At 45.7% G+C, this 18,020-nt stretch overlaps 1 protein-coding gene across 1 annotated transcript; it reads left to right on the top strand.

Annotated features, from left to right (window-relative positions):
• Positions 1–476: 476 nt before the first annotated feature.
• epg5 (ectopic P-granules autophagy protein 5 homolog (C. elegans)) lies at positions 477–16,858 on the top strand. Its single transcript, XM_069683045.1, has 45 exons — positions 477–631; positions 877–1,521; positions 1,865–2,125; positions 2,217–2,415; positions 2,523–2,659; positions 2,753–2,860; positions 2,942–3,015; positions 3,097–3,205; positions 3,845–3,959; positions 4,038–4,188; positions 4,281–4,436; positions 4,524–4,681; positions 4,991–5,142; positions 5,318–5,458; positions 5,582–5,743; positions 5,826–5,948; positions 6,041–6,303; positions 6,397–6,537; positions 6,640–6,784; positions 7,082–7,279; positions 7,565–7,672; positions 7,765–7,887; positions 8,086–8,252; positions 8,344–8,580; positions 8,681–8,804; positions 8,919–9,063; positions 9,157–9,328; positions 9,461–9,623; positions 9,721–9,863; positions 9,947–10,103; positions 10,314–10,508; positions 10,598–10,811; positions 11,405–11,583; positions 11,730–11,937; positions 12,025–12,100; positions 12,455–12,558; positions 12,660–12,835; positions 13,201–13,425; positions 13,513–13,722; positions 14,445–14,589; positions 14,678–14,920; positions 15,010–15,223; positions 15,344–15,562; positions 15,664–15,778; positions 15,870–16,858. The coding sequence occupies exons 1-45, from the start codon at positions 578–580 to the stop codon at positions 16,050–16,052; spliced, it is 7,737 nt and encodes a 2,578-aa protein (XP_069539146.1). The 5' UTR covers positions 477–577; the 3' UTR covers positions 16,053–16,858.
• Positions 16,859–18,020: the final 1,162 nt, after the last annotated feature.

Genomic DNA, 18,020 nt, shown 5'->3' with positions numbered 1-18,020 from the left:
ACAGCTGACCAGCGAATGGTGGAGCTGCTACCCCATGTCACTTGTTTCGTCGTGTTGAAATCGTATTATGATCATTTGAGCAGCAAGACGGGAGAGTTGGAGCCGCTGGGGAATAAATTAACATGGACAGTTACAGCGTAACTAGCTAACGGTATCAAGTTAGCGTAGATTAGCTTCACGTCTCCAGTTATGTAGCTGAGTGTTTCATCAGCGAAGACTGGTTTCGTTTTCCAAAACTGTATCCTCTGGATATTACATCTGCGCTAAGAAACATGCTAGTTGTTCCCCTACTAACCTCCGCTAGCAGCTTTTCTCAACGGGTCATGCAGGAGTGTTTTGTTTATAACCCGTGACAAGTGTTTATCTTGACAACACAGCCAACCACTAGCTCCTTATCATGAGTATAGACCTTGCTAGTCTTTTAAGCTAATGGCTGCTGTTTGTCTGCGTCTTGTTTACGTATGAAGACTGTGCGTTTTGAGTCGATCAGCAACGTTACCTCTAGGAGGCACCTCAGTCAGCTGTTTGTCAATGTGATCTGAGTTGTGGGAAAAGCTGGTGTGAGCAGGCAGAAAAGATGGAGGCTGTAAGACCAAAGAAGACAAAGGCAAAAACCAGCGGAAAATCTCAGGTGATGAAACCAGGTCTTTTAAACTTATTCTACTCTTTCCTTTGGATGTCACAGGTTTAGGGCATGTTCAGACAAGTTCTGGTCTGGAGACAGGTCTCTATAGTCCATCACAGACAGTTACAAACACACTCCTTCCCCATCCTGATGTCTCTTTAATCACATGTCCTGTGTCACATGTAGAAAACAACCACACAAGCTGTGAACCAAAACTCATTTTTATCCCTGATTGTTGTTTATGTTTCCAGCTGGTCAGGAAGCAGAAGCAGGAAGAAGAAAACAAAAGAGCCACTGCTTCCTCAGCTGTCAGTGATGAGGCCTCCATCGCTGACTTCACTGACATCCCCCTCAGTCTGCCGTATCAGGAGCCAGAGGAGGAGCAGCAGGACCCTGTTCGTCTCCCTGAGACCACCGCACAGCTGGCAGATGTTCCCTCTGAGCAACAGCAGTCCTCCTCACAGACTTTATCCACATCAGTGTTGACTAAGACTTTAGAGTCAACTCTGACATCACAGAGTTCTGTACATCTGACAGAGTCAAGAGAGGAGGATAGCGGGGTTGCTGCTCAGGGGGCTAAGCTTGAAGTTGTAGCAAAGACCACTGAGTTGGAAAAAGACACACAATCATGGAATCAGCCTTGTGTTTCAGCTCAGTTCCAGATCCCAAATGCCCCGACTGCCCCTGCCCTGTACCCCTCTCTCCCAACATTGGAGGAGGGCCCCGTGATGCAGCTCTGTGAGGAAGCTGTTAAAAACAGGGAAAAGGGACCTGCAGTGTTGGCGCTTCCTGAGCAGGAAACTTCCCCTCCGAGTTTGCGGCCCCTGGAGTCTGTAGCTGAACTTTCTAGGAGCAGACTTTATCCAGAGTTACCCAAAACTGCTCCAGAAATGCAGGTAATCTCATCAACTAAGAGGTTACATAACTTAGATTGAGTACAGTTGTGTATTTTTTCAGAATAACAAAGACTGTTTTAGACTGTTCTAGCTGAGTGTTGACATCATAAGAGATTTTCTATTTGCCAAGTTCTTCATCCCCAAACACTACATGCCATTACAATAAATCAACATAAAGCTTACAGTCAAAATGTTGTCAATATATTCCTCAATATTTGATTAAGTTATTGATGCCCAGACTCTCATAATACCATATTTATTACCAGACATTTATTGTGTCCTCGTATAAACAGGCATTAACATGCATGATAACCTCCCTCATCTCTGTGTGTTTCTTCTGCAGCCTTTCTCACTGGAGCAGTTGAGTGTCTGGGAGCCAGGTGGAGGTTTGCAGGCTTGGTTAGAGGGTGTTGAAGTGTGCTCAGTCCAGTTCTGCGCTCTAGCCCGGCAGGAGAACCACGAACTGACTGAACTGCTTCAAAACTACTGGCGCTGTCGTAGGCAGCTGACCCAGTCACACACACAGCTGCATACACAGTCGTCTGACTGCAAGAGCACACAGAATCGTCTCTGGAGCTTCAGAGATGAACAGCTTACACTTCAGGTGCGGCAAAGACCAAAATAGTGTGTAATAAAGACTATTCACTAAAAATCCTCCTGTGTGATTACATTTTAATACAATTTCTTCCTTACAGGGTGTGTGTGCAGATCAATCTAAGGTGTGCGGGTACCATCGCTTCCAGCAGGCCGAGTTCAGTCAGAGTGTGCTGTCTGAGCTGAGCAAGCTTTTTGAAGCTCGCAGCGAGCTGCTGCATCAGAAGGTGGCCCTCCATTCGTACACTGCTCTGCTGTCACGACTGCAGGTGGAATCATATTTGTTTTGTGTACTGAAAGGTAAGACACTTAAAAATTCTACTAGACATGAGGTGGCCATAACATGCTCTCATGTATGATACTATTTATAACTATACGCTAAACATGAGTTTTGTTTTTGTGTTCAGATTTTTCGGGCAGCCAATCACAGCCCTGCTCTCTCCAACCCTTGAAAGAGGCCATCAGTGTCCTGTTCAGCTTCACACGCAGAGTTCTGGACGATGCACAGTTTCAGACGGACATCCACCACTGGCTCGAGAGATTGGTATACACACAAAAAGCACTTGATCATTTGTTTTAATGCGTGTTCCATTGGCACAGATATGTTGTCCTCACATGGATCTGGTCCACTCCTCAGGTGGCGGTGCTGCTGCATGTTGGAGGATCAGGGGAGCACCTGTACCTGCTGTGCCATCTTCTGTGCTCTCCTGCCGGGGTTGGAAAGTGGGCTGCATCCTTTCTCCAGGTCTGTTGGGATACAGACATTTATTCATTGTTGTCAAATCAATCGTCGCACATACTGACTGGTTCCAAATTTCTGTTTCAGATTCAAGTTTGGCAGAACACCTGCGGAGTGCAGAACTTTATGCAAGCTCTGGCCGTCCTAATGTCACCTGCAAGGTAAATATAGGAGCCCCTTCAGGAATGAGTCTTTTCACAGTCTCACAACTCTAACCCATGGCTTCTTTGTTTTGGCTTTAGACACCGTGCAGAGTTTCTGGGACATCTGAAGCCATGTGAGAGCCAGAGCTCAGCTGCCTCCGGACCTGAGTCTGGCAACTGGACACTGGTGGATGAAGGTGGAGAGGAGGTATGTGTAGGAGGGTGATGGCTATGTTTTGAGAAAAGAAATAAAGAGTCCACATAAGTTAGTTTGTTCGGTAGTTTTCTCTACCTTTTTTTCTACCTTTTAACAATGGAAAACATTTTCCTATTAAAAACAGTATTTCTTTTGTTTTCCTGCACTGATTGTGCCACCGTCACTCAAGAAAATGTGATGTGCCTCTGAGGTTTGTAAGAGACACATTTCTAAATCTGAATGTTCTGCTCTTTGTTCTGACCTGCTGAGTCACATTCAGAGCTGTTGTAAGAAAGGTGCCAAATGAACACCTATAACCACTTAAATATCAGTCTGCTGGCTCAAAACCACCACAGCACTTAAGTGTTGCTAAGGAACTACTTTGTTTTGAGGACATTCAAGGAACATATTTTCCCAAACAGTAACATTTTAAGATATTGTAATAAAATTGTAATATAATTTTTTTTTTTTTTAAACCTTCGCTTTTTTGAGGACTGTGGTCTATTTATATTTTGGAAAATAAGTCGCCTCCACTTTGCATCCAGCCTTAAAAATGTCAAATAGAGCCTGTCATGAGTTATTTTCTGAGCACAGAGCAGCGTGCGGTCTTTCAGCCTCTAAATCCGTTCCCCTTGTCTTCTCTGTATTCAGGACGAGGACCCAGACAGCAGCTGGCTGTTGCTCTGTGAGGAAGATCTGATCTTGCTGCTCAACCAGTTCCCTTTCCAGCAGCTCTATTCACAAATGCTGGGGATGAGCAAACTTGGTAACTGAATCCGTCTGTCCCTCTGTGTGTTGGTTTGTATCACTCACTGTTTTCACTGACATATAACTTTCCCCCCAGGTGTGTATGAACCGCAGGCCTGCTCCAGTCAGAAGATGATGCGTGTTTTTGCCTTTGCTTCATCCCTTATCGAAATTCTTGCTCTCGGACTGCAAACCTACAACCGAGCCCGATACAGACAGCTGGTTAAACGAATAGGACACATCATACGGTCAGTGCACCATTGACAAAAAGTATACATACTGGTGTATGCATTAAAATCATATTATTCATAATGTTGTCTTCATTTTTTTTTTACCTCAGGATGACAGTGTGTTATGTCAGCGACCACTGGGCCCAGTATGTGAGTCTAAATGGTGCCGTTGGATCCAGCTCACACTCTCTGTCTTTGGACAAACTGCAGCTGGAATACGACCATCTCTTCCTCAGAGCTGTTTTACATGTACTCAGAAACAAAAGGTGAAGATTTGGCCTCAAGCGTCTATTTTTAGTGGAAACGATTTCCTTTATTGGCGAAGATTTATTTCCTGCCGTCCTCTCTCACAGGTTGGGCATTTGGTTGTTTATGTCCGAGATGCCGTATGGGACTCTGTCCAGCTCGATGCTTTGGAGGGTCCTTTATGTTATGCAGTGCGCAGAGACAGCAGGACTGGAAACACTCGGCACTGCTAGCAGCACACAAACCTGCATTCAGGCTCTCAGAGGTAACGGTATAAACTCTTAACCTGACAGAATATCATCTTTCAAAGCCTAGAAAATGTAACAAGCATAGGCATCATAGGACGCTTCGTTGTGGCCCCATAGTTTCAGTATCATATAGAAAGCTATAAAAAGACACAAAAAACATTAGAATTCATCTTTTCTCAACCTACTTTAACTCGATTTCTAAGACTTTTGACATGTGTGTTGCATTGGGATTTCAGAACCAGGTTCAAAGACGGGGACTGTATTTTCCTTCTCAGTCTGGTTTTGACAGTTGCCAGCCTCACATTTCCTTTCTGTGTCTCTTACAGAAGCAGAGCACCAGGAGAAGTTTGAGCACTGGCTGTGTGAAGTCAACAGCTCCGATGGCATCTCCCTCCTCACAGCGCTAGCTCACATGGCCACACCAACTCAGCACTCGGACCCTGCTTTCATCACAACAATAACCCTGCTGGTTTACCAGGTATGACAAGGAGCTGCTGAGGGAAATATATCAGGAGAGACATGTAAAGTTATTTAGATGTCATCACTCAGATATGTATAGACTTGACAACATGACACTTTAAGGATCTGTAACATTGGTTGATGGTTGCTTTGATCATGAAAGTAGCTTAATCATTCTTTGTCATCTCTTCCAGGTTTCTTATGTGAGTGTGGCTACCAGAGAAACTTACTCTAAAGTGGGGAGGGAGTTGCTTGCTGCTATAGCAACAGTCCATCCCTATGTTGTCTCTGTGCTCCTGGAGAGACTGAGAGAGACCATACAGACCGTAGGAATGGTTGGTATTGCTCTTCTATTAAGACATTAATGTTAAACTACTTGTAATGAGCACACTGAGAGGATAGTATCTAAATTGTTTTGGGTTGTTTTGTCTCTGTTTTTCTACCTGTGCGTGTGTTAGGTGGCTTTGTACTTGTGCAAAGAGCTGCCTCTGAGTCTGTGGCGGCCACAGCCAGAGGAAATATGTGTGATTGGAGCCTGGCTGCTCCAGCATCCTCTGTCTGCTGTGGAGAACCGGCTGGCCTGTGTCATACTGGAGGGTCTGAACTGGGGCTACACGCAGGTAGAGTCTGATGCAGTACAAATATGTGTCCAGACATCTTAAGTATTATTGTGAGTTTGTTAAACGTGTGTCCTTCTTGCAGGATGGCTCCTTGGCCCTGGCTTCATCTCTTCACAGTGAAGTGGCTCTGCTGGTGGCTGAAGCCTATCAGAAGTACCTCACTGACAAACCGTACAGTGGCCTCATATCAGAGGGAATCAAACAGGTGATGCATCCACTCTCTGCTCACTGATGTTTATTGTAATGTACCACGGCGTCATCATCATCCAACATAACTCTCTTACGTTCTCCCATCAGGTGTCTTACCTGGCCAGTGTCCTTCGTCTGGGTGTATCTCCAGAAGCCTCATTTAGTCAGTGGGCATGGCAACTGTTGCTAAGACTGAAGCTCCATGGCAATGCCCAGAACCCTAAAGGAGCCTGGTCAGTCCCTGCTCTGGCATCCAACCCACCTCCAGAGCTCACACACAGTCCCAGCATGCACTCTGTTATCAGGGCTGTAAAAGCAGGCATCCCTATTGGATGCTACCTCTCCGTTGCGATGACAACAGTGGGACACAGGTGTGTACTTACTCACAATATGTCTAACACTTATGGGTAATTTATACAACCTGTGAGCACCAGTGGAGTTTATGTTTGTGTGTGTTTTTGTAGTCTGGAACACTTTTGTACCGAAGGAGTCGTGCTGCTGAAAAGTCTGATTCAGTCTCGACACCTGAGAGCAGCCGTGCATCTTCTGGACAACATTCTACCCCCGACCTACCCGCTCAGCTTCTACCTGCTCAACAACGCTCAGTAAGAGACGCACATCCCATAAAAGACAAGGAGGACCAAAACTCCTGTATCTAACATGTAAACATGTTCTTGTCTCTCTAATTGTCCACTGTTTGTTGCCAGGTTTGTAAGTTGCATCCAGCTGTTCCTGCAGTACGACAGCGTGTGTCCTCAAGGTGTGACGCAGCAGGTCACTCACCGTGTGGCACCGCTCCTCACGGGAACCACGTACGGAGACAATGTCCGACTGCTGAACAGTGTCATTCAGGTTTGTCACAGCGAGTTTCTATAGCCATCACAGAAAAATACAAGCAACCAGGATTCTTATCTCGAATTTGGAGGTAAAGATAATTAGAAGCAGTTTAAATCTTTACTTTGTGTATGTGCAGTATGTATGTGTCTGTTATATTAAAAGCCAGTAGTCCAAAGAAAATACATTAAAATGTTATTCACAAAATCCTGGTAAAATTAAACTACAAAAAGATGGTTTTTATATTTAAGCTAAAGCATCTTGTTAGATTAGTATAAAAGAGGACACTTGTAAATGTGTGTATTTTGTTTCCAGAGTCATGTGATGGAGAGTTCACAGCCCAGTCGTGTCGGAGCTGCAGCGGTGCTGGAGTTTTGGGTCGGGATTCTGACTCAGCAGAACCTGTGGTACCGGGACAAAACAGTCCTGTTCCTCATGGATCAGATCTGCTGTGCTGCGTTCACACACCATCAGGAAGAATGTGTGCAGAAACTTCTGTACCAACAGCATAAGGTGTGTAGTCACCTCTGTTAGAGGTTTGCATAATTTAGGGACTCTTAAAGCTCCTGCAGGTGCAGGTGATGAAATGTAGCTCTGCAAAATGTCTTCAATATCATCATTAAGATAAATATTACACCAACATTTCATGCACATTATAATGAGCGCTGGGTCTTGGTGGTTAGGAAAGCTGAACCTTTAAACGATAAAGCTTTGATTTTACTTCATATAAAAATAAAGATAGTGATAGATAGTACCACTGAAGAAAGCTGATTTCCCTTCATTTTTTACCTCTCACAGAATGCCCTGGGTTACCACGGAGATCGAGGTCTGCTCTCCTCTCTGGTTGGCTGGATTGCTGGAAATGCCACGCCCTCGTTCATCGAGGGCCAATCCCTGAGTGTGGAGGTAAGGGTCCCCAAAGCACAGCAGTATGTGCAAGAACTCTTGATCATATCGGTGAAGTTTTCAGTCCTGACTTGTTGCCTGTGTGTCTGCAGGTTTGGTTCGCCTGGCTCGTGCTAAACATGGAGGGCGTGTTCGAGGAAGATTCTCAGCTGAGACGCTGTGTCGAGCAAGAGCTGCTTGCAGAGTCCAACATCACCCCAGAACAAGCCTTAAAGGTATACAGACACATTCACAAAAAGTTTGTCTGAATAGAAATGTCACAATTATTGTTATTTAAATGAAGCATTCAGTATAATTTAAGTCGAAAAGAGCAGTGGTATTATTGTGATTGTGAGTAGTCTGGTCTGCTGCTGGCTCATGAGCCTACATGCTGTGTGTAGCTGGTGTTCACTGTGTGCTTGTCTCTTAATCAGAAAGCACAGCAGAGGCTGAAGTTGCCGGTAGCACCATCTCTGCAGCGGCTGCAGGTGTACCGGTGGGCGTGTCAGGCCTTAGCCACGCCCACTGACCATCCCCTTCTCCCCCTGGTCTGGCAGAAGTTCCTCCAGCTCTACCTCAGACAGCCAGGACCTGAGTACGGGTACGATGCACACTCACATCACCACCTCTAGCCAGAAAAAACAGGAAATAGACATATCCCTTTAATTGTCTCTTTTTGTGCTGTCCACCAGGCTGGCTGCGGGTGGATGCATCGGCCGAAGGTTCTTCCAGACTTCCCATCAGACTGCTTTACTCAGAGACCTAAGACAGAGAATACAGGAGGTGTCTGATTTCCACCATGCTGCCAGTCAGGCCCTCAGGGTGCCACCACCACACACGCCTTCATCAGACAGCCAAGGCGACGAAAGCCCGGACAATCCCCGCCCCCCTTACCTCACCTCTCCTCAGCTGCATACAGAGCTGGTCAGGTAGGTCACTGATGGTTAATGTGTTTGTTCCTTCCTGTAGTTTGGCTAATAATAGCAGCCATTAGTGTGTTAACAAGCTCAGCTGATTGGTTCCCTACAGGTTGTTTGGTGTGTTTGCTGTGTGGTTGGACGATGAGACTCTGCAGAAGCAGGAAGTTTACCTTCCCTCTCTTCCTCCCGAGTACGAACCACACAGACTGGCGCAGGTCATGCAGCGGCAGCAGGTGTGTTTGTCCTTGTGTGTGTCTACATGACTTAATGGCAAACATTATGTAATTTGGTCACAAAAGGTCACTCGAATCTTACTGTCATGTAGCTCATACATACTTTTACTGTAGGAACTGTGGCTGGAGTATGTGGACCAGGAGCGCCGGCAGTACGATGAGAGAGAGGTTCTGTCTCTGTGGGAAAAGGTGCAGAGTGAGCCAACCTTCTTGCAGGCCCAAAACCCGGGCTTCATCGACAACACCAGCCTCAGCAATGGTACAGAGCCACTTAAGCAGACATTCAGCCGTAAATTAAAGATAATTGTTTCCAATCAGTTTTGAGTTTTGCTTTCTATCTGCATGTGTGCAGCAAGAGAGCGCATCCTCTCCAACCTGCAGAAGCATCCAGTTCCCCGTCCAGCTCCTGAGCTGCAGCAGCAGAAGGCTCCGGTAGCTGAAGTGCCAATCACCTGTCTCACGGACTCTAAAGCTGCTGCTAAACTAGTTCAGCAGGACCTCAGCACCCTGCAGGACCAGGCCAGGTGCGCGGAGATCATACAAACATTAAAACATGTCCACATCATCAGTGGCATACCAAGAAGACATTCAGAGACAGAATTGCACTCAATTGTTTGTACAGCAAAGTATGAAATTCTTGTCTTTGTCTGTGTCAGGCTTGCAGTGGCACGTGAAGCCCAGCAGGTGGCATTAGAGCAGGAGCTGCTGGAGAGCCTTCCTCTACTGTATAAGAACCAACCAGAGCAAGTCACCATGGCCTTAGAGTGTAAAGGGAAGGGAGGGCAGCCGTGCCAGGGTCCTGCAAACATCACAGTCACAGTATGATCACTTAAAATCTGCACACCAGCCAAATTTTTCTTCTTTAGAATTTCTTTGCTATGATTCATCAACGTGTTTATTTTTGGTCTCTGTGTAGTGTGAGCGTGTGCAGAGACAGGAGGCAGTGCAGACACAGATAACATCACTGCGCAGGGACATCAAGAAGCTTCAGGCCGACTCCATGGCTCCTCCACCGCAAGGCCTGGCCCAGGCTGCTGTCCACACTGAGAACTTTATCACGTCAGTACAAGAAATACAACACACATTATCTGATTAAAATAGGGATGTTTTGACTAATTCATAGACTTTTTGGATGTGTTCAGGGCTCTGGTGAATCTGTACAAGACACAGAAGTCACCGGTGGTGCAGCACGTTGGCGTGTCCGCCTTCTACCAGGTGGTCTCCTTTGTGTGTGAAGACACACTGCGACACCCCCCCACACGCCAGTACCTCTCCTCGTGTGTGGAGATCCTGGGACAGGTGTGTGCACCAAATTAAATGATTAATGTTGAGCTTTGTTTAGCCATATTCGGAATTACCAAAGAGATAAAGTCCCTTGTCTACCTGAACCTTTGCTCAGGGATTAAATAGAATGCACATAATGTAGTGGTGCAAGGGGAACATTCACTTTCATATTAATAATAATTTTCCTGAACTGACTGGCAGTGTGCCTTCTTGTCTTGTGTGTAGGTGTTTATACAGAACAATGCAGAGGAATGCAGCCGTGTGCTAAAGACCATCCTAGAGCAGAGGCGTCTTTGCCCGCTCATTTCCCCCTTCTTCACTCCTAACGCAGCACCCAAACAGCTCGTCTTCCTCTACCAAGACGTGGTGACCTCATTACACCTCGACAGTGCTGATGTCATTTTCATGCTGCTCACAAAGGTGAGCCTACACGAGATTGTTGATGTAATATTTTGTACAGCCAAAGCAGTCCAGTTACACTGATCCACTTCCGCCTCTCTCCTCTGTAGTTTGATTTGTCCCAGTGGCTAAATGAAGCCCATCCTGTGTTTGCGGAGAGAACTCGTCTGCTGGAGTTGGTCCACGGAGCTCTCTGCGTCTGCGGCAAAGACCCCGAGTCCGAACTTCTCACTCCTTTTCACCTCTTCACCAAACACTGGACCTGGCTTTTAAGGCACCATTTTCCTGATCACTATAGCGACTGCCTGCGCCTGCTCATGACCAGTGAGTGCATATGTGTGTGCGTGTGCGAAAGGCTGCCATCTGAAGCAACGACTTAACTCATTGTTAACTCCACTAAATGATACAATCACGTTTTTATAATTCTGCCTTGAAAAATTGTTAAAAGAACATCACATGTTGAAAAGGTAGACCACATGAGACCCTGTCACATTAAAAAGCAGCTTTTTGTCTGTTATGTTACACACCGCCTGTTAATGCGCTCCGGAGCAGGGACTGCTTTAAAAAGTCCTCTTGTTGCTCGTTGAAGTGATTCATCAAAACACATTCATCCTTCTGAAAGAGTGCCTCCTACTCATCTTCCCACCAACAAAAGATGAAATTAATTAATAAGCAAAACTTAGGTTGGTTGAATCATTCCATCAATCAGACTTGAGTCCAAGTTTTATGAAGGGTATAGCTTTACAGTGTGTTTGTGTTTGCTCTAACGAGACAGAATTTAGTTTATTCTTAACGACTCAATGAGATCAAATGAACCCACAAACCAGCTTTCAAAGATCTGACGTATGAAGTCAAATGTGAAATTTTTGTGTTTGATGTCTTAAAAAAAGATAGCATGCATTTCCTCACCTCATTAGGCTCCTCAAACCAGTTACTGAGTGCAGAGTGCTGGAAAGTGACTCTGCGAGTGCTGGGCTGCTTACCGCCAACCCGCAGCTTCAAGAGCAAAGCTGAAGGAGCCTCTGATGTCTCCGGCCGCGCCCTCGGATCCTCAGCTTCTTCACACAGAACTCCCATCAGCCTCTCCCCTCAGCAGGTAACTCAAGGTCACAGTGTTTAAACCTCTAGCTAACAAATCATATGTGCAACAGCTAAATAATACTTGCAAATTATCTCATCAAACAGTATGAATCGTTCATAATTAATCTAACCACATGTGTGATTGTTATTGGCTGCCAACAGGTGGATGAGACTGTTGATTGGCTGAGTGATTACTTCATGCGGAGTCGTGTCAGTAAGGCAGACCTCCGCAGCTTCGGCCTCTACTCAGCCTGGACGCCCTACATCGCTGAGGTTGTTTCCTTCTGGGACCATCTGATCAGTTGTTCGATCAGCGTGCAGCTCAGCAGCTGTGCCAGAGAGTCGGTGGGAAGCAGCAAAATCATGAAAGGTAACAAATGTCACCACATTTAAGGTAATCTTACTTTGTATCATGAATACAATTCAGATAATTTGTGTCTATGATGTCTTCTGTCAGCTCTACAGGACCTACACAGTAAGATTGTGAAGCTGTTTAAGCCTTGGATCTTTCCTCTGGACACTGATGACGGCGGGTAAGCATCGCAACATACTCTCAGTATCTCCGGCAGTGATTCGTTTTAGATAGTGGTGTACTGTTGTCAGTGAGGCAGATGTGAAACAGATGCGAGCACAGACAGAGCCGACTCCAGAGAGGGGAGCAGATCAAAAATAGTTTGAGTTTGATTTCTTCCAGATGTAATCATTTTGCAGGTGGAGAGCAGATGTTGTAGTAGTCAAACCAAACTGAACCAAAAGTGGAGAGTTTTTTCTTTTTGTTTTTTATCTCTGAAGCATATACAGTACTGTGATTCTCCCTGTTGCCACAAAGAGAGAGCAGTTAATGTAAGGGAAAAGAGGACGTTAACATCAGTGTCTTTTGGTCTCAGTAACCTTAAGTGTTATCCCTGGCTGGAGACGGATGCGAGTACTGCAGGAAGCCTAGTCGGCCTGTACGCTCAGCTCACCGACACACTTCATCACAAGTTCAGAGGTGGGTTCCCAGCGGTGACGTGATGACTGAGTGTTTTGGTGCTGCTACTCTTTGTTGTCTGTGCAGCTGAAGTTATTTATAACTGCGTGTTTATGTTGCAGACCGCCTGCTCCCGGGTCAGAGAGGTGCACTGTGGCTGTGTATGATGCAGTACTGCGAGAGCTGCACCTCTCCTCGTACACCGGAGTACCTTCTCTACCTGTACCACACGCACCTCCGCAGCCTGCCTTGGAGTCACCTGCATCCGGACACTCAGCTGATGCAGCAGCTCTTCAATGTGAGATACTCTGCCCTGTGACTCCTGACCCCTGACCTGCAAACCCACACAGGGGTCTAGACATGCATGACGCAGGGGAGCTTGTTAATTTGAGACTTAGGTCTGTGGCCCCCTGCTCCTATTATTAGCCTGAGTTCTTGTAATCATAGTCTCAACACCCAGTTCCTGGAAACATGCTGCTGTCTCTCAAGACCTGCATGGATCTATAGAGGCCACTGTGCAGCATCTGCAAGTCCTAAAAACAACATAAACAACAAAAATGTGCCAAAAAATGTTGGCTGAGATGCAAGATGTCTGATCCATCAGTAGTGCTGTGTTTCTATAGGGTGTATTTATGTTTATGTTTTGCCTTCCTGTACCTGCAGGTGGAGAGAGGAAGTCCCAAGAGCTGTTTCCTCTTCCTAGGAGAGGTGTTGTGTGAGGTTAACTGGGTGAGCGTCCTAAGTGACCACTTACAAGCTCCCCCCACCTCTACAGCATATCCAACAATACCGGACACAGGCGCTAAGAAGGACTCTCACACCATGTTAGTCTATCTGCTGTACATGCTGGTGTTTCTTGCAAAGGAGGAGCAACTCCTGAGTCAACAGGTAAGTCCAAAACATTCTTGTTGTACATCAGTCACTCCTGTCGCCCCCTTTGCATTCATTCTTTATTTATTATTCATCCACCTCCAGGACTCCCCGCTGCTCAGCCTGTTAGTCCAGTCCACCTCTCTGCCCTGGCACCAGCTGGACCTTTCTTCATACCAGGGCATTCTGGGATACGTTGGCACCCACTACCCTCCCTCCTTGCTGCTCAGCGCGGATTCTGCGCCTCAGCTGCTGCTGAAATCACTGCGGAGTGCAGCTGGGCTCACCCCCCGCCCGAGTGAAGTTCCACACAGGGTGAGCCCAAACAGGATTGTTTAATTTACAAGTCAGATTACAAATTAATGTCGGCATTGTCACGCTCTTGCAGCTGAGATTTCACGAGAGATGTGTATCTGGAGTGGAAAAACTACATGTGACATTAAACAGCTGCATTTAAAAGAGATATGTTGGAGAGTATAAAGAATTCATACATCTTCCTATACGTGCATCCACATTGCCTCAGGCTGATACATCTTCTGTAAAAGTGGGAGGCTTGGAACATCCGCATTAAATTTAGACTTATACAATTCAGTTTTCTTTGCCAGCTCTGTATCACTCAGCTAAATTACATAAATGTAACACTTGAATCCCTGTAGTGGATGTAGCTATAGAGGAGCAAAGGACATTTTTTACACCACATCATACTGTTCCAAATTTTACTGAATTTGGCTGCTTCTATGTACCTGTACTGTACGAAGGACCACTTTTAGATCCAGCAATGTATTTGCTATTTTATTAATCCCACTCAATTACTAAAAATAGCTTGAAGTTAATTATAGGTATTAATAATTACAGCAAAGAAATCTGTGGAAGTTAAAAACATTCATACCACATGAAGCTGACTTAGTCAGAACTTAAATGCGTCCAATTTATTCTGATGGCTAATTTTTTATAGCATTTACTAATAAAGAAAACAAAGTATACAATACAAACAATGCAATACAAAAATAACAAAGTCTTGTGACTCCATCTGTCAGGAGGAGACGCTGAAGGCCGGAGTGTACGTGTGCTGGTGTGTGCAGTCTTTGGTGACTCTGGAACAAGGAGGCAGCATCAGCCTCAGCAGCCTGGAGGCTCAGCTGGAGATGCTTCTTGAAAGCATCGTAACATTCAACCCACCTGGTGAGTCGTTCTTGCAGTCTCCCTTTTTATCAGACATCAGTGAACATAAAGTCTTTTATCACCTCACTTCCTCCTTTCTCCTCCACAGAGACTGGTTTGGAGCAGAGGCACATGGCGTTCTGCAGTCTGTTCAGCGATGCTCTGGCTCTGCTGAACGGAGTGGGTGTCTCAACGGGAGAAGCTCTCGCTGCACATGTCATCACCTGGCTGGATAGGAAGGGGAGGGGCTTTCCTATTCTGCCTCTTCTCACAGCTTGTTCCCGCTGTCTGGCATCAGTACGGCACATGACACGCATCATGGAGGCATGCATTGCAGCGTACTTCAACCATGGTATCCACAGTTATTGTTTCTCCTTTAAGTACAGATAGTTCCTTAATGATTCACATGTTTATATACCACTGTTTGTGTTTTCCTTTCAGCTGAGGAGGAGTCTGTAGGTTGGGGTCCTGTGTTGGCATCGCTGCAGGTGCCTGAGCTCACGGTGGATGACTTCCTCTCTGAGAGCCAATCAGGAGGCAGCTTCCTGACACTTTACGCCTTCGTCCTTCAGCGCCTCAACACTGAATACACAGCAGCCAATGAGAAGAGGACACTGGCTCTAATAAACTCATGGACCTATCAGGTCTTCCCCAGGTTCGACCCCACATTTTCTCATTTGGTTGCCTTATATGGCTTTTAGAAGTCCAGTGAACATGTCATCACGGGGGCTCTGTTCGTGTATTCTACATGTTATGATGTGTTCTCTGTGTCCAGTGGTCCAAGCGATGAAGCCAAGCTGTTTCTGTGGTGGCACAAAGCGCTGAAGCTGTCAGCAGAACAGCTGCAGATGCAGGCCGGCCAGACTGAAGTGTCAGGAATCGTGTTGGGTGTGTTGAGGTTACAAACACGACTGCTTCAGCTGGGAGAAGAGAGAATGAACTCTGGGCTGTTAGGAGCTATAGGCCTGGGAAAGAGGTCTCCTGTTTCTAATAGGTAAGCTCACATGCATTTTTCCAGCTAATGAAAACACTTATTAGATTGGGTCAATTGTTTATCCTTGTTTCTAAACAACCTGACAATGCATGTACATCCAGGTTCAGAGTGGTGGTACGCAGTCTGGCAGCATTCCTGTCAGTTCAGGTCCCGTCAGAGACCGAGCTTCGACTCCAACCCACCACTGACTTGGAGCTCTCTGCGAAAGCGCAGCAAGTAAGCAACAAAAACTGCAAACACAGTGTTTTCATTTTGTAGTCTGCAATTATCCCCTAAGAATAACTTTCTCTCTTTGCTGTGGATGCAGGCATTGGGGATGTTGGAGGCCATGCCCAGCAATAAGCAGTACGCTGAGTTAGAGGAGTCTGTTAATAAAGCTGTGCAGTTCATCCGCTACCCAGGACACTGCCTCAGAGATGGACCCAGACTGCTGGCCCTGCTAGCAAACCTCCTCTACCCTGACCTCAGATACCTACACATCATCCGCTAACTAACTTTACCTGACACTCATGCTTGGAGATCATGTGACAGTAAACCTCAGTTCTGCACAAAGAAAATCAATGGAGCACAAAGTTTCCAAACAGAAACCTGGTACTGATTTGCTTTTATACCAGAAAGAGCTAACTTACCTATGAGGCGGGGCTTTGTATGACAGAAACCGTTCGTCAGAGCTCGCTGTGCATTTGTGAAAAAACTTTTTGACTGATAACGATGAAGGGTGATGAAATCAATCAGGAGCATAAGTAATGTTATGTGCTAACCGCTTATCTTACCCGCACTTTGCTTTTATCTCTCATGTTAATGCCTTGTTGCTTTTTATATAACTAGCTGTTGGTTTTCAACACATCTGTTTTATTATTGACTTGAGAGGAAGTTACACGTATTTATTGAGGATGAGTTCATAAATCAGAAATAGGCTTTAGGTGTCACTTTCACATCTACACGTGGAATCTAACAGAATAAAAGATGAAGGCTCCACATATTATATAGACGACTTTGAAGGACAGATCTAATAGGCAGATACATTAAGTAGATCCGTCTTAGAAACTGGGTGGGGGACATACCAGGAAAGCTGGTGGGCAGGGCTCAGTGCCTGATACATGCTAGCATCTAGCTACAATCTGAAGTCAACTCAGTCTGTAAACATGCATATGAAAACAGAGGCTGCCTGTATGTAGTGATCATGCTTAGTAATATATGTCAGTATTATGTTTATGTTTAGCCAAAAGTGCTTTCATTTTTCTGCCAAAGAGATGTTATTTTAGTTCCTGAGCTACTTAAATCATCTTGACCACGTACCCGGGTTATTTCATCTGTCTCTGTTAGGTACATAAAACAGCAGTCTGAAAAAACACGCGCACCAGAAGACACACTTGATACAAGTGCCACTAACACCGTACATCACCGCTTGGCTTCCTTATAAAGCAGTGTCTGTAATACAAGCTACAGGCGCTGTTTTGACTAAAACAGCAGGTATGCCATGCTGTAGCTGGACTTATGTACACAAATGGTGGTTAAATGAGGATAAAAGCATATTGTTATTCAGATTTACAGACTGTACTGTACAGCCAACACACTTCTGAACATTTTAATTACCCATGGCAGTTCACTTCTGTTGCTCTGTGCCATCTCAGTAATAATCGTGCTGCACTTCTGCAGCCTGAAGCTCGCCTTATTGCCTGTGTTCTGTGGCGACTGTTAATGTCAGAAGTGCTGCTTTTTCATGAGTCAGTGATCAGGAATGGGTCTGTGGGGCTGCAGGAGGAGGGAGAATCAGAGCGGCGCTGCACAAAGGAAACATGTTCAACAAAGGGAACTGAATGTCTCTCAGCTGGAGTTTACCAATTCGAGTACATGGATTACCTGAGAGCAGGAGCACCGATCTATACTCCCTGGACAGGTCGCGTGAGGACACAAGTGAGGACGCTGCTTTATGAATCGAGCTGTAAAGATCCAGCAAGAGAGACAAAATACATCCACGCAGCAATACAGAATACATTGTGCAACAAAACTGGCCTGAAATCTGCATTCTTCATGCATAACAATGCAGATGGTCAAACTGAAATTAAAGCTTCTTTGTCTAAGAGGAGTGTTTTGACAAGCCTGAAATTTGATTGGCGTCCGTATCCTGTTGTTCTTGGTACAATGCATGTCCCCAGCTAAGAGAAGAGCTTGTACAAAGACTCTTCAAAGGGGGGTTCTCTATGTTGAGCAATGTGCTAAATTAACATCCAGCATCCTCGCTTGACACCAGCACGTCTGTCTGTCTGTCTGTCTGGGAGAAAACCTCTCTTCAGGCAACTGTGGTCTCTATGGTTACATGAAGGGTAGAAGTGAGGGAGGAGGTGGAGAGGACGGGGTGTTCTGAGGAGAGAGGAGGTGGGAGATGCTCGCAGACTCACATTTCTGCCTCCTCACTCTAGAAAACAACCTCGGGTGTTTTCTGAGAGCCCCTCGC

The sequence above is a fragment of the Semicossyphus pulcher genome, unplaced genomic scaffold, assembly GCF_022749685.1.
Source record: "Semicossyphus pulcher isolate SPU_LCO1_2020_fin unplaced genomic scaffold, fSemPul1.0.p SCAF_6, whole genome shotgun sequence".
In the NCBI taxonomy this organism is placed as follows: Eukaryota; Metazoa; Chordata; class Actinopteri; order Labriformes; family Labridae; genus Semicossyphus; species Semicossyphus pulcher.
The sequence above is the reverse complement of the archived record's forward strand: the minus strand, read 5'-3'. Positions and strand labels throughout refer to the sequence as shown.

Coding starts and splice junctions, on each gene's coding strand:
- epg5 (XM_069683045.1), top strand. CDS start 578: ATGGAGGCTGTAAGACCAAAGAAGACAAAGGCAAAAACCAGCGGAAAA. Junction 9,064..9,156: donor CAACACCAGCCTCAGCAATG/GTACAGAGCCAC, acceptor GCATGTGTGCAG/CAAGAGAGCGCATCCTCTCC. Junction 14,590..14,677: donor CGTAACATTCAACCCACCTG/GTGAGTCGTTCT, acceptor TCTCCTCCACAG/AGACTGGTTTGGAGCAGAGG.